General features: G+C 40.6%; 1 protein-coding gene across 1 annotated transcript; it reads right to left on the bottom strand.

The window, feature by feature from the left end:
- Positions 1–3,143: 3,143 nt before the first annotated feature.
- pdp1 (pyruvate dehydrogenase phosphatase catalytic subunit 1) lies at positions 3,144–14,276 on the bottom strand. The gene is made up of 9 exons (XM_072460079.1): positions 14,172–14,276; positions 12,622–12,865; positions 12,377–12,544; positions 12,064–12,275; positions 11,843–11,924; positions 11,521–11,615; positions 11,276–11,444; positions 5,863–6,081; positions 3,144–5,101 (listed from the first exon to the last, which is right to left on the bottom strand). The coding sequence occupies exons 2-9, from the start codon at positions 12,850–12,852 to the stop codon at positions 4,721–4,723; spliced, it is 1,557 nt and encodes a 518-aa protein (XP_072316180.1). The 5' UTR covers positions 12,853–12,865; positions 14,172–14,276; the 3' UTR covers positions 3,144–4,720.
- Positions 14,277–14,361: the final 85 nt, after the last annotated feature.

The following is a 14,361-nucleotide window of genomic DNA, read 5'->3' as shown; positions in this document are numbered from 1 at the left end:
ACGTTTCAGATCGATAACCACAAAATAACCCTATGAACAACTCCCCTGCAAAGTGAAAATGACAAATTATAATATCTAACGTCAATACTTTCAAAAAAACAGTTTATTTACATTTATTTGAGTAACTTATCTCTTATCTTTCACAAAAAATGTGCAGTCTTCAATTAGATTATTATCACTGATGTCTTCAAACCATCTCACAACCTCTAACTCAGTGCCACGCGGCGACCCCCACTTTGGAAACCCGTCTATTGAACCATCAGACAGATACAGGCATGACTCGACAGATCCATGTCAGAGGAAATGAAGAAGCGAAGAATGAGTGACAGAACATTATCATACTCTTAAAAACCATTGTCCAATTTTCTTATAGAACCTGGACAGCTGAGGGACAACACAGAAGTATTAATGCTGACAATAATAACATTAAAATAAAACATCTTAATCTTTCCTGAACTGTGGTGTTGAAATTATTATCAAGCATTGAATCTTTCTCTTGATATGAAAATCTAGTGTTTATTCAATGGTTATAATTTTGAAATGTCATAATAGTACTGCATTACTCTATTATTTAGCACAAAGGTTTTACTGCCAATAAAGTCTGGTTGGAGGAGGGATCGAGCAAGCAACCTCCCCGTTTGAGGGCAAATGGTCTACTACTTGATCACTGCTGCCACATATTTGTATATATTTGTAATTAGCGTGTAGGTGTAAATGAGAGATAGGTTGAAAACACAAGATTCTCTGAGCAAAGCTGTGTGAGCCATGTAGTAATGATTGCAGTACTTTGTGCGTGTTCAAATGTGCTGGAAAAGTGCTTGGATTTGATCATTGGAAAGTTGCACAAAGCCTGTGTCATTCTCTGTCCTGTGTCTGTCACTGATGAGTCTAAAAAGCCTGGCCCCTGAGTGCTGCTCTGACTCATCTAAAACAGTGGGAGACAAAGCTGTAGATTGTGTCAAAAAGAGGAAGGCATGATGGGGAATTGTGGCATTCATGTTTGACAAAAGAGGCACAAAACGCACCCACTGAGAAGAGGCAGAAAACATGAGAGCTGAATCTGGGTGCCACATGTTCTGGCCTCAGCTGCATGTGCACGTTTGAGCAGCTATGATCACTTCAACTAAAACTAGAGTTACTACATTTACCTTTTTTAACCTTTTTATGGGTCTTTTTGAAGAAACAATACCCTTACTTGATACAAAATTGACTTCTGCACTATAGGTTAGTCTAGTTGTGACCAGGGATGCAACAATAACCGAAATATTGTGGTGTATTGTTTCGTTAAAGATCTCACAATAATATAATGGGCTGTCACAATAAATTCAACAGCTAAAAAAGACAAAGGGAACTACACAGACCATGATCCTTTGCTTCATTACAATTCAGATTCAGAAAACATTATTTACTCCAAGGACAATTCATTTGTAGTTTCACAGCCCTGCATTCAATCATCAAAAAACAAAACAGATAAAAGACACATGTCAGTGGATGAATTCTTAATTCTTTGGAATATGGCTGCAAATATTTGAACCAAAGTTTTTTCAATTCTTCTCTCTTCACAAGATTGCAACAAGTGTCGTATGGTGAGTTGCATATCATGATAATTATTGTACAAGAGATTTGGATATTGTAACATCTCAGACTCAAGACAAATTATGAAGAGCCGATGGCACAGAATTGCAGCCTCACTTAAGTAACAAGTGCAATAACGTAATCCAATCATATCCACTTTATTACTATAGCACATTTTACAAATGAAACCTAGTTAACACTGTAACTGTTCATTTAAAAAAATAATGCAAAAAATAATACGTAATACAAAAATAAATAAAAAAAAAAGCTTTTATTTTGTTTATTTTATTTATCAAATGTGTCATGTCAATACAAAAACACAAATCAGATATTTTGTTCAAATACTGTGATAAATCAATATAATATTTTCACTGAATGTTCTTTCTTTTGAGTGTTGGCAGTATTATTATTTGAAGTGACTGTTGCCTACGTAGATCTAATCCCCTCTTTGTGTATGGGACAGTGGTTGTAGCATGTATGGAATGGCCTGTGGGACGTGTCTGTTTCTAGTCTCTAAAAGCCATGGACAGTGAACAGGAGTCAAAGAAGCAGAAACCTCCAGAATTTAACAACAAACTCCACACGGAGCCCCCATTTGTTTATGAATCTGTGCAGCCTCAAGCCGTAACTAGGCAACGCTTTCCACAACAACAGCAGCTACAAGGACAGAGAGAGAGAGAGAGAGAGAGGGAGAGAGAGAGAGAGAGAGAGAGAGGGAGAGGGAGAGAGAGAGGGAGAGGGAGAGGGAGAGAGAGAGAGAGAGAGGGAGAGAGAGAGGGAGAGAGAGAGAGAGAGAGAGAGAGAGAGAGAGAGAGAGAGAGAGAGAGAGAGAGGGGAGAGAGAGGAGAGAGGAGGGAGGAGGACAAGAAGAGAGTGAGGCAGAGGGAGAGAGGGAGAAGGAGAGAGGGAGAGAAGACAGAAAAAGAGAGGGGGAGATAATATGAAAGACGGGAGGGAAAGGAGCGAGAGAGAAAAAGAGACAAGGAAAGAAAGAAAGAAAGATGGCGGGAGGGAGGTCTCCTTATTTAAATGACAGATTTTCTGTCACCATGATCAGAAAGAAATCTGATGAATAATTTGGCTATTCAAAAATAATCTTATAGCTCTAAAATATAGAATAATCAGATTTTGACAGCATGTAACCGCAGTGACTCAAATATCAATAAGAAATAAAATGACCTCATGATTGAGGTCAAACTATCGTAATTATTCTGCACAAATAGACTATTGTGTGGAACATCCAAGCAGTTTAGATACTATTAACTGACTGTATTTGTGTTCATAGATGTAGGAATCATGTGAATAAAACTTTACCTTGAAGTGACAGTTATAATATTGTGTTGTGCGTGCAGTCATTTTTAGAATAAATTACAAAATGTACACAAGTATTCAAAATATGGTCACATGTATTGAAGACAAATATTAAAATAAGTTAATATCTATGTTCAGCAAAAATAATATGTAGTTCATAGCGTGTACTCTAGCACCATCTAGTGACCAACTTATGCCAAATGGATTTATTCCCATCAAACCACATTCAAAGACAAACAAATCCAACAAAACAAAACCAATAAATGTGCAGTCAGCATTTATTAAGCCCCTAAAAACAAACCCATAAAGTAACAGTGTACACAAACTTACATTACATGAACATTGGTTACATAATGTTTAATAAATAAGTGTACATGATATATATATATATAAGTATAATTTATAGCAAATATTTTAGTGGAAGTTAACAGGATCCCCTTGTAACAACACAAAACTTGAATGAAATGTTAAATGTTTATGTCCAGTTAAATAAAAGTAGCAGACAACTTTTGTAAATCAGTTTTCAGTTTAAAAAAAAAAAAAAACACCATAAAAAGATGAAGACTACGAAAACACAAGGGTCGAAGATACGTTTTGTTTGACACCTTTTATGAAACCAGCTTTTTATCCACAGACACATTCCTTCATTTATGTGAAAAATGTAACATTAAATGACTTTAAAGGAAGAATTATCTGCTTTTGGAGGAAATATATGTGGCGTAAAATATATGTGCTAAAAAGGGACTTTATCAGTTAAAAATACAAATCTGGTGTTGCAGAAGAAGCAGTAAAAGTGTTTGGAGTGCAGCCTCTTTGGAATATACTTAAGTCACTCACCAAACAAAAGTGTGACATGAACAAATGATACTGTAACAGATTCAAAAAGCCCAAAACAAAACAAGATATGTGACCTGTAACCACAGAAACAACATAGTACAAACATAGAAACCCCTTTATAAATAATGTTATAGTGCTATACTGTATAGTTTTAACAAATTTGCTGCCGACAATCAGTACGTCTTTAGTCTACATCAGTTAAAACCACTTGAATTCTGAATTTTGCTTTTACATTTATTTACCAATAAATACCGAGATTAGTTAACTTGTCTCATGAATTTTCTCACAATTGGCAGATTATTTAGCTTGAAAATAATAGAAAATTAAAAAAAAAAAATAACTTCAAGTAACCAATGTCCAAAAGTTGAAAAATTATGAAGAATTTGAATGAAGTTAAATCATGATAAGCGTTCTGATCTGAAAGGTGCACTACGTTCCTTTTATGGTAGAGGTTCTGCCACCTGCTCGACTCCATGAAGATGTTATTGCTGAACTTCCCGCTCTCTGGTTTTGTTTTGTATATATTATAACATTAAATAGTATAATATATTATTGCTTTGCAGCGATTGTTCCACGGTAAGGCATTAAACTCATCTCAACCTCAGTGTTAAGCAATAAAAACACCTTTAATTGGATACGTTTAAAAAAGGTGCTTGATTTTTACAGTTTTAAAAACAACAACAGAAGTAGTTCATTTTAAACCCTTTTCAGTGGTTTTCTGCTCATATAACTAACACCTTTTGAGCATCCTAATTATTCACCGCGATGAGTTTATAAGCGTTTACACAACTTTCAGAGACCAGACCGAGTTTCACCTAAAAAGCTCTTTTCACCCGAATAGCTACTTTTACTGGGGCTAAACAGATTTAATTATAGAAAAAATAAAGTCGGTTACATGCCCCTTTAATTCCTCCACCACAAATGTTCCATAGTGCACCTTTAGTCAGCGATGTCCTGTGCCAAAGTGCGAGAAGGCCGACCGTCCATCGCTCATCGCTCAGGACTGCTCTTCCTGTCGCTGAGCTCCGATTACGTGAGGATTAAACTGGGCGATGATGATGGTGATGTCGTCCCTGTACATGCGCGCCAGCTCTTCGGGCAGCGACAGCATTTTGGACAACCTCTCGTGGTCCACTGTGCCGAACTCGTTGTTGCCGACCGCGTGGCGCATCAGGTGAGTGGAAGAGTTCTGGTCCTCGAAGGACGAGGACGCGCGCGCCTTCCGCTCCTCCAGCAGCCCCTGCATCTGTCCCAGCGTGACCTTGTAGCCCCCGACCTTCAGAGGCTGGTGCTGGTGGACGCCCGTTAGATACTCCCCGACGATGCGGACTACCTCCTGTCTGTGCAGCGTTTCCCAGAGTCCGTCCGAGCCGATCACCTGCGGAAATGTGTAAATATGAGCATAATATAGAAGCGGTACATTTGTATTAAATAGTGGGCTTATTAATTGTAAAGTTAGTGCTTTCTATTATAAATCTCAACTAGGGATGGGCAAAATTGACAAAAATCATAATCAATATATATTTTTTGGAGTATCCCAACAACTACATGCAAATGACATTGATTATGATGTATAAATCCAACAGAAATGTGGTAAAACATGTCTTTAAATGTATTTGTTACTGTTTACATTTTTTTTTTTAAATGACCCATTATTTGATATATTTTTCTATCATTATTCATTGTTGTATGTTGCACCTCAACGCTAAAGCAAGTTCATAGTTTGGGAATTATGTTCACAGACAATACCAATAAATATTTTACTGATTCAGATTATTGAAAGATTACAGCACACATTTATTCAATTCATATTTAAATCAGCTCTTTTTGCAGATTGATTTTAAATAAAAACAATATAGATGAGTATATTTGCAAAACTTTTGACCAGCTCTTTTTGATGTTTTGTGGTTGCATCTGAAATAAGTGGCAGTCAATATTTTAAATCTGATCATTCAAAGTTTTCTCCATCTAAGTAAATATCTAAACTAGGTCTAGAATGTGAAATGAACCAGGCCAAACAAGCACAAACCAGGTCATATGTAGATTTGAACCATGGCTAAAGTAGTTCAAAACAAGAACTAATCCAAAAGAGGACATAAATGTAGATAAAATGAGAGTAATTTGTTTCATGTTACTCACCACAAAGCGGTCTTGCGGCCTCAGTTGGTGGTAGGTGATCTCGGGCTCCGCGGTCAGGTACGGCGGCGTGTGGTAGTTTGGGGGGATAAACTTTGTGTGCTCGTTTTCATGAAGCTGCTCAGGCCCCGACTCCAACACGCTCTTCTGCAGCTCAATGCCCCATTTGAACTTGACATCGCCAAACGCGCGGAAAGGCATGAGAAGACCCAGTAAACGATCCTGGACGACAACAAACAAGAATTAGAGCTAAATCTCAGTTGGCATGTGAGATACTGACATAAATAGTAACTGTATTCTCACGATTAGCATAACCAGATCATTGCGCTTGTGCCTGTAAATGTCTAGGTTAAGCTTTAATTATCACACAAAAAGTGAGATGTAAAATTAACAATATTTGAACCCTTTTGAGTGGTTAAAAGTAGTCACAATGTTGACAATAAACAGGAAGCTGAAAACCATGAATAGACAATTGAAGTCCACCTCTAATAACCTGATAAACAAACATCAACACTAGAACTGATGAGTAAAGTGTATGTCCTCTTGCTTCCGAAGAGTGCACACGCTTTTTTGCTCGCTCCGCTTGCTATCGCTGCTTTCCTTATTTATTTTGCTTTTTAATCAGTTTTTGTCTTCCAAACATTTTTGCTTTAGACTTTTTCAAGTAAACCAAGGATTTTAAGAACATTTTTCCAGTTTTAACTACATATCTGACGCCAGCGACATGTCCGTGAGAAGAAGGGAGAAAGACTGTGAACGCTGTCGGAAATATCAACAAGAAATTAATGAGCTGAAAACACGGATATTTGTTTTAGAATCTGAAAAAGTTCTTCACGATACCATTCCTGTGTCAACCGACGGTAAGAAGAGCACACTTTTTACAAGAAAAGCTGCTACTTTCAACCTAAACCGCAGTGACTCTGTGTCGTTTCCAAAACTGTCTAAAAACCAGAAAGACCAGGCTGTTTCTTGGAACAAACTTGGAGCAAAGCCTAAACGATACAAAGATAACGTGAAGTCACCTAAAATACAGCTCACAAACAGATTTTTACCACTTTCAGAGATGGAATTAAATGAAAAAAGGAAAGATGACGTGGCCAAAATACAGCAAGGAGGAACTGTGCCACAAGCCAAGGTCACGCAGATTGTTTTAGTTGGGGACGGCGCGATAAGTCACGTGACGCATGAAAAGATAAACACACATTCTTTTCTAAGCGCCACTGTTTCTGAGATAACGTCACTCCTTCCAAATATTATGGCTAAGCATGGAGGAGCTAAACAGCTGATTGTGCACGTGGGTGCAGTGGACATGCGGCGGGAACAGACTGAAGTTTTGAAAAAAGACTTCTTGAAGTTATTCGACGTGCTTGATAAAATGGAAATCAAAACATTCATAAGTGGACCTCTTCCAAACATCGACAGGAGGATAAACAAGTTTAGCCGGCTTCTTCAGCTGAACACATGGCTGTCCAAAGAGTGTTCCCCGAGAGGACTACACTATATTGAGAACTTCTATCTATTCTGAAAACGAGAGGACCTGTTTAAGAGAAATGGCCCCCACCTATGCAGAGGTGGAGTGAGGGTGCTGACAGAGAACCTGCTCCACGCTCTGAGGCATTGGACTGGGCCTGGACAGGGTCCTGAGCAGATAGTTAGAGAAGAGAGGAATGAGAGAAGAATTCCTGCTCCATCAGCCAGAGACCGAGCCAATGTTTCAACATCAAAAGCACCACAACCTCAGCCTCCACCAAAGGATTCATCAGCAGCTGCTCCACCACCACCAGCAAAGGATTCAGCTCCAGCTGCTCCACATTCACCTCCACCGCCTCCAGCAAAGGAACAATCTTCAAAGGCCTTGGACCCATCTGTGACAAGCCCAACAACATCCCTGTCATCGCCCCTGCCTTCACACCAGCCCTGGGTTCCCCCTGCAACATCTACTCCCACTAAAGATTCATAATTCTCCTTCTCATCTCCACTCTCACCCATGGGCCTTCCCAGCCATTTTGAAAGTCTGATCAAATCAGGCATTAAGATGGCTCCACTCACGCCCAATATAGCAAGGGCTATGTCAGTACCGACTACACCAACAAAAGCCCCACCACCCATCCCCCCTCGCCTCTCACCTGGTCTCAAACTCTCCTTGGCTACAAAAGCCCCACCACCCATCCAACCTCGCCTTTTACCTGGTATCTCCCATAGCTAGGATGCACTGGGTCTCAGCGTTGCCGGGACTTATTGTCACATTAAAAATCAAACCAACCCGGGGCCCTATGTAAAAAGAGCCCCCCCTAGTGCTATTTCTGTAGTCACATCATCACAGAGATGGAAAAACAAAATGCGAGTCAGGCCCAATCTGAGAAATGTGATTCATATTCCCTGTGAAAAGATAAAGCCCAGTCTCACTGAAACTAGTCTGAAACTTGCTGTGCTAAATGTCAGATCCTTATGTAACAAATCTCTCTTAATTAATAATTTTATTTCTTCTTATAATCTTGATTTTATGTTTTTAACTGAAACATGGCTTGACAAAAACACAGGAAATGTAGTTCTGATAGAATCTGCTCCACCCAACTTTAAGTTTGAATCTGAAACACGAGAAAACAAAAAAGGGGGTGGAGTCTGTGCTGTCTTTAGAGATGAAATAATTACCCGCAGGTTGTCTTTTGGGGTGTTTTCATCATTTGAGTATGTATCCTTTAAAATGGAGCTAAAATGGTCTCCATCCATTCTCTTCATTGTTTTATACAAGCCTCCCCAGCACTGCCCAAGTTTTATTGATGATTTTACTGAGATGCTTTCAGTCATATGCACAGACTTTGATGGTTTGGTCATTACAGGTGATTTCAATGTGCATGTTGATAATATTTGTGACAGAAACGCTAAAGAGCTTGATGCTGTCCTTGAAACCTTCAGTCTTACTCAGCATGTGAGAGGCCCCACCCACAGCAAAGGACACACTCTAGATCTCATAATTACAAAGGGGGTAAATATTTCAAATGTTAATGTGATCGATGTTGCTCTGTCTGATCATTTCTGTGTCTTCTTTGACCTGTCTGTTTCTCCCAAACCTCTGGTTGGTCCTGCAGTTGTTCAGAGGAGACACATAAGTGATGGCACAGGTGCACTGTTTATGGAAATGATAAACTTTGAAAATGTCTCATGTTCTAATGTAAATGATTTGTTGAACTCTGTTACATCTAGTGTTTTGAATGTTCTGGACACCATCGCCCCTATAAAGGCTAAAATGGTTAAAAATAAGCAGAAGGCGCCATGGAGAAATGATGATTCGGTCAGGGCACAGAAAAGGGAGTGCCGCAGGGCCGAACGGAAATGGCGCAAGTCAAAGCTCCAGGTTCAAAAAGAGATTTACAAAGAGAAGCTGAACATGTACAACCTAATCTTAAGTAGAACTAGGGAAAGATATTTTTCTGAAATAATTGGAAGCTGCAGTAACAACTCGCGTGTCCTGTTTGCCACAGTAAACAGATTAACAAACCCTCCAGCTCAGCTGCCGTTAGAACTCATTTCCACATCCAAGTGTAATGAGTTTGCATTATTCTTTAATGACAAAGTTCAGGGCATTAAAAATGCTATAAATCCCACAATGCAAAAAATTACCCTAAAACCACCAAGACACTTAGAGCTGACAAAACTGACAAAACTGTCCATGAGATCATCACCAGTCTGAGTTCATCTACATGCTGCCTTGATGTATTACCCACCAAATTTCTAAAGTCTGTGCTGAACAGTTTGTTAGCACCACTCACTCACATAGTTAACATGTCGCTTCAATCTGGAACATTCCCAATGTCTTTGAAAACTGCGGTCATAAAGCCTCTCCTAAAGAAGAGCAGTCTTGATGCCGCAGTACTGAGTCATTACCGGCCCATCTCTAATCTGCCATTTTGGGGCAAAGTCCTTGAAAAGGTTGTTTACCAACAGCTCACAGATTTCCTCTTAATAAACAACTCATTTGATGGTTTTCAGTCAGGTTTTAGACCTCATCACAGCACTGAGACTGCTCTTGTCAAGGTGACAAATGACATCCGCCTGAACACTGACACGGGCAAAGCCTCAGTCTTAATTCTGTTAGATCTGAGTGCTGCTTTTGACACTGTCGATCATGGGATCTTCTTACAGAGACTAGAGGACTGGGTGGGCATCACTGGCACTGCCCTAAACTGGTTAAGGTCCTATCTGGAAGACAGGAAGTACTTTGTTGAAATTGGTAGCTGTGTCTCAGACCACATGACCCTGACCTGTGGAGTGCCCCAAGGGTCAGTCCTGGGTCCCCTTCTGTTCAACCTCTACATTCTGCCGTTGGGTCAGTTCATACGCAGTGAAAATGTGTCCTATCACAATTATGCAGACGACACTCAGATCTATGTTTCACTGTCGGCAGGTGACTATGGACCAGTAGATTCACTCTGTCACTGCATCCAACAGATCAGTGTGTGGATGCAAAACAACTTTCTCCAGCTGAACTCAGACAAGACTGAAATAATCGTTTTTGGCCCACAGAAACAAAGAGAAAGTGTTAGCGGTCACCTCCAGAGTCTCGCTCTAAAACCTACAAACCAAATTAGAAATCTGGGGGTAATAATGGACTCAGACTTGAACTTTAATAGCCACGTCAAATCAATAACATCAGCAGCTTTTTACCATCTAAAAAACATTGCCAAAATCCAAAATATAGTGTCAAAAGCAGATTTAGAGAGACTTATCCATGCGTTTGTCTCCAGTAGATTAGACTACTGTAACGGCCTGCTCACTGGTCTCTCCAAACGAGCTGTAAAACAGCTGCAGTACATCCAGAACGCTGCTGCTCGGGTCCTGACTAGAACCAGGAAGTACCATCACATTAGTCCTGTTCTCAGGTCTCTGCACTGGCTCCTGTGGCTCAGAGAATAGACTTTAAAGCAGCTCTGCTTGTGTACAAGTCTCTCCATGGCCTAGCACCAAAGTACATCTTGGATATGTTAGTGCCATATGAACCATCTCGGACTCTGAGGACCTCAGGGACCGGCCTCCTGCTGGTGCCCAGAGTCAGGACAAAACATGGGGAATCTGCGTTTCAGTTTTATGCAGCTAAAATCTGGAACAGTCTTCCTGAAGATGTGAGACAGGCTTCTACTCTGACAATGTTCAAATCTAAGCTAAAAACAGTTTTGTTTAGCTGCGCATATGACTGAAAGGATTTTTTCTTTGCACTCTTCTCTTTTGTTTGTGATTTTATTAGTTTAGAAAATCAGTTGGATTGATAGTTTTTTATTTAGTTAATTTTATTGTATTTCTGTAATTTCTTTGTGATTTGAATGCATTTTTTCCTGCTGTGTGAAGCACTTTGAATTGCCTTGTGTATGAAATGTGCTCTACAAATAAACTTGCCTTGCCTTGCCTTGCCTTGCCTTACCTGTCTAATTACAGTCTTTCGTTCCGATGGAGGATGCTCGCCTCTGATCCGAGCCAATTCACTCTCATTTTGAGCGCTGTGGTCATTGGAAAGAGTGTGTGCAGTAAATGAACCGTCCTCCTCCTGCACGCCCAGCACTGCCCGGGCGTCACCTGTGTTCGCTATAAATCTGTGTGAAAGATGATACGGACACTTTCAATAATATGCATTATCTTCTTGGGTCATTATTGTCTTGGTGTACGTACAGATCTGTTCCATCGATGTGAGCCACACAGGCCGTGGCACCAGAAAAGGCTACTCTCAGCACCCAGTAGTGCAGGAAAGCGTTGGGGTCTCCCACCTGCAGATCATAAAACACTCAGCCAGAGGATTCTCCGTGTATCATCACACCAGAGATCCTCGTAGTTCCAAGTTTATATTTGGAACATCTCACAGATCTATAAACCTGACCAGTGACCTGACCTCCTGATGCCAGAGAACAGTTCTGAAGCTGCAGAAAGCTTCTGAGAAGTGTGGTGTGTGGGTGATGTGTACTTTAGTTTATAGAAAACAGAGCAGATGACGCACCTGAGCCTCTAGTGATATGTCATTGTCCAGCCTCTTGAAGGCGTTTAACAGAGCCTCCCGTGTGTCTGGAACCTCCCCTGGACTAAAAGTCAAAATCCGGAATATATTTAAGTCTTGTTATAGATGGGACCATCTTTTAAATAAATATGTTTCAAACAAAAACAATTTATAAACCAAAAAATATTGTCTTATTTATAAGACAATAATGTGGATGGACTTACTTTGTTAGATCTATGAGCTCTTGCCAGTACGTTCTGAGGCTGCTGAAGTACAATGTCTGTGCCTCCCGGCTGAAGTAGTCGTTGGGGTGTTTGTGCCACTGCAGGATGGGGCTGAGGGCACGTCCGGCCTCCACAGCGGCCTCCAGCTCACACAGAGTGTTATGAGGCAGCAAAGACACAGCAATGTAATAGAACAACCGCTCACTCAGAGCCTGGAGGACAACAGAGGAACAACTCCATGATAAATATAATAATATAATAACAAAAATGGCTGTTCAAGTAAAACAAGAAAGAGATAAATGAGTGTCTTCACCTGTGCACATGCACAGCCTGCGTGGCCATCAAATACTCCCAGTAACATTCCTCGTGTCTGCAGACATGTGGCTGCGCTGCGTCGGTCTTCTATTGGAGCATTTGCTGGAAGCTGGTTGCTCTCAAAACCAGCCACTGCTGACACATTCTTCCCATCAAACTCAGGAATCTAATAACATATTAACAATGCATTATGACTGATACAGAGGGCATTTTCAAGCGGCGGTTTGCACATGACCCCCTCACCTTGAAGCTGTACTCATTGGCTTTCAGAATGGAGTTGACCTGAGGAGGAGTCAGAATGTAGCTGCGTAGCGTGGAGCTCGTCCGGTAACTCCTGGAGCTCAAGGCACATCTCGATGGAGATTTGTGAGAAACAAGCCCAAAGTGGGGCAGTTGGTGTGTGCATGGTAACAGACAGGGGAGCAGGGCTTTGGCTCGAGGTAAACCTCGCAGGACCTGAGACGTCACGGCCATGGCTCAAGGTGCACTGTGGACAGAACATTTATGTAGAGAACTGGACATGACGTGAGGCCCAAACAAACCTTGCTCCACCAGGGCTAAGACTCTTTGTTTCAGAGGTCACCCTGGACAGATCATTAGGCAAACACTGTGCAAACAGACGGTGCTAGGGAAACTACTGATGCTGAGGTGAAGTGGAAAACACTAGGTATACGCTTCCACATGAAATACTTCTTCTAACTACAATGAGGCTTTGTATTAAAGCCAGCCATTGTTACAAACTGAAATTAGTCAATGAGTAACTTCTGTTTTAACTAAAACCGTGAATGAAAATAAAATACTGACATGATCTGATGTGGAACCATTACATGTGCATGATTTGTGAATCATTACCTAGTACTGAAAACAGAACAAATGCAGTTCCAGGCACTTAACAATGTAAACAGATTGATTCAATGACTTTAGGAAAGTATTTTAAGTATCTGTCAGAGGTCAAAGCTTTGTTGAGACGTTGTACATGTCCTTTACAGATTAAATGTCTCATCTGCTTTATCCCAAAGGTTCAGGTTTACACTTATATAAAGATGTTTTACTGGGTAAAATTTCAGAGCCTCTTAGGCTCACCACAGCAGAGTGAAGCTGTGTCTTGGCCAGAGCTGCCCAGTCCTGCCCGTGGCAGCCTAAAATAGCCTTGACTAGAGTTTCAGTCCTATATTAGAGTAATGGTCTGTCAGCCCATGACCTACTGAGCTGAATCCAAGGATCCAAGGGATATATCAAAGACTATTACATAATTAATGATATTATTTGCAAAAACAAACAATGTCAGCAGAGTGGGTGAGTCAACTTGGTTTGTAGTGGTTTGGTACAAAATCTACAACTACTTTAAAGTTTGATTTCAGTCATATAGATTTAAATCCCCCCTGAACATTTTCGTGGGAGTTACTACAATGATGCAGCAATGAGCGATTCAAGCAACAATGCAGAAAGTTGTCCTGTTTGTTGACATTAGCTTTGCTCTTTAGCAGCTAGTCCCAATGTAACACAGTGACCAGCCTCGGGGCAATTACCCAAAAGTGCAAGAATGTACACTGATTAAAAGAGCTGCAACAACTACAATGGAAGCTTTGCCATGCGTGAATAACGATTTTAAGAAAAATTACCCCCAAAAACTGGCAGCCAAGGAGCCGAATTTAGGCTAAAGCTAGTAGTGTTACCTCCCCTACTCTGCCCTGAGCTTATGGGCGTTTCCATATTAAATCAACACGCAAACCAACACATTTGTACAAAATCGCACACAAAACAGCGTCATTATACAGGATCTTATAACTCACCTTAACGTGACGAACATGAAGTAAAAGTTCATGGTTTCTTCAGTGCGGATCCTGCGCTCTGTGTCATTCACGGGCGAGAGTGGCTCTGCGCCCATTGGCCCACACACGATCTGCGTAAGGCCGCCGCCACGTAAACACGCCCACTCATTCATTAAACAAATAGTTTTTCTTGTATTTATTGTGCAAAAAA

The sequence above is a fragment of the Eucyclogobius newberryi genome, unplaced genomic scaffold, assembly GCF_026437365.1.
Source record: "Eucyclogobius newberryi isolate DKJ021-1_F unplaced genomic scaffold, fEucNew1.0.hap1 SCAF_3, whole genome shotgun sequence".
Classification (NCBI taxonomy): Eukaryota; Metazoa; Chordata; class Actinopteri; order Gobiiformes; family Gobiidae; genus Eucyclogobius; species Eucyclogobius newberryi.
Note: the sequence above shows the minus strand (reverse complement) of the source record. Positions and strands in the feature narration are given on the sequence as shown.

Coding starts and splice junctions, on each gene's coding strand:
- pdp1 (XM_072460079.1), bottom strand. CDS start 12,852: ATGGCCGTGACGTCTCAGGTCCTGCGAGGTTTACCTCGAGCCAAAGCC. Junction 11,925..12,063: donor GAGCTCATAGATCTAACAAA/GTAAGTCCATCC, acceptor TTTGACTTTTAG/TCCAGGGGAGGTTCCAGACA. Junction 11,445..11,520: donor CACATCGATGGAACAGATCT/GTACGTACACCA, acceptor TCTTTCACACAG/ATTTATAGCGAACACAGGTG.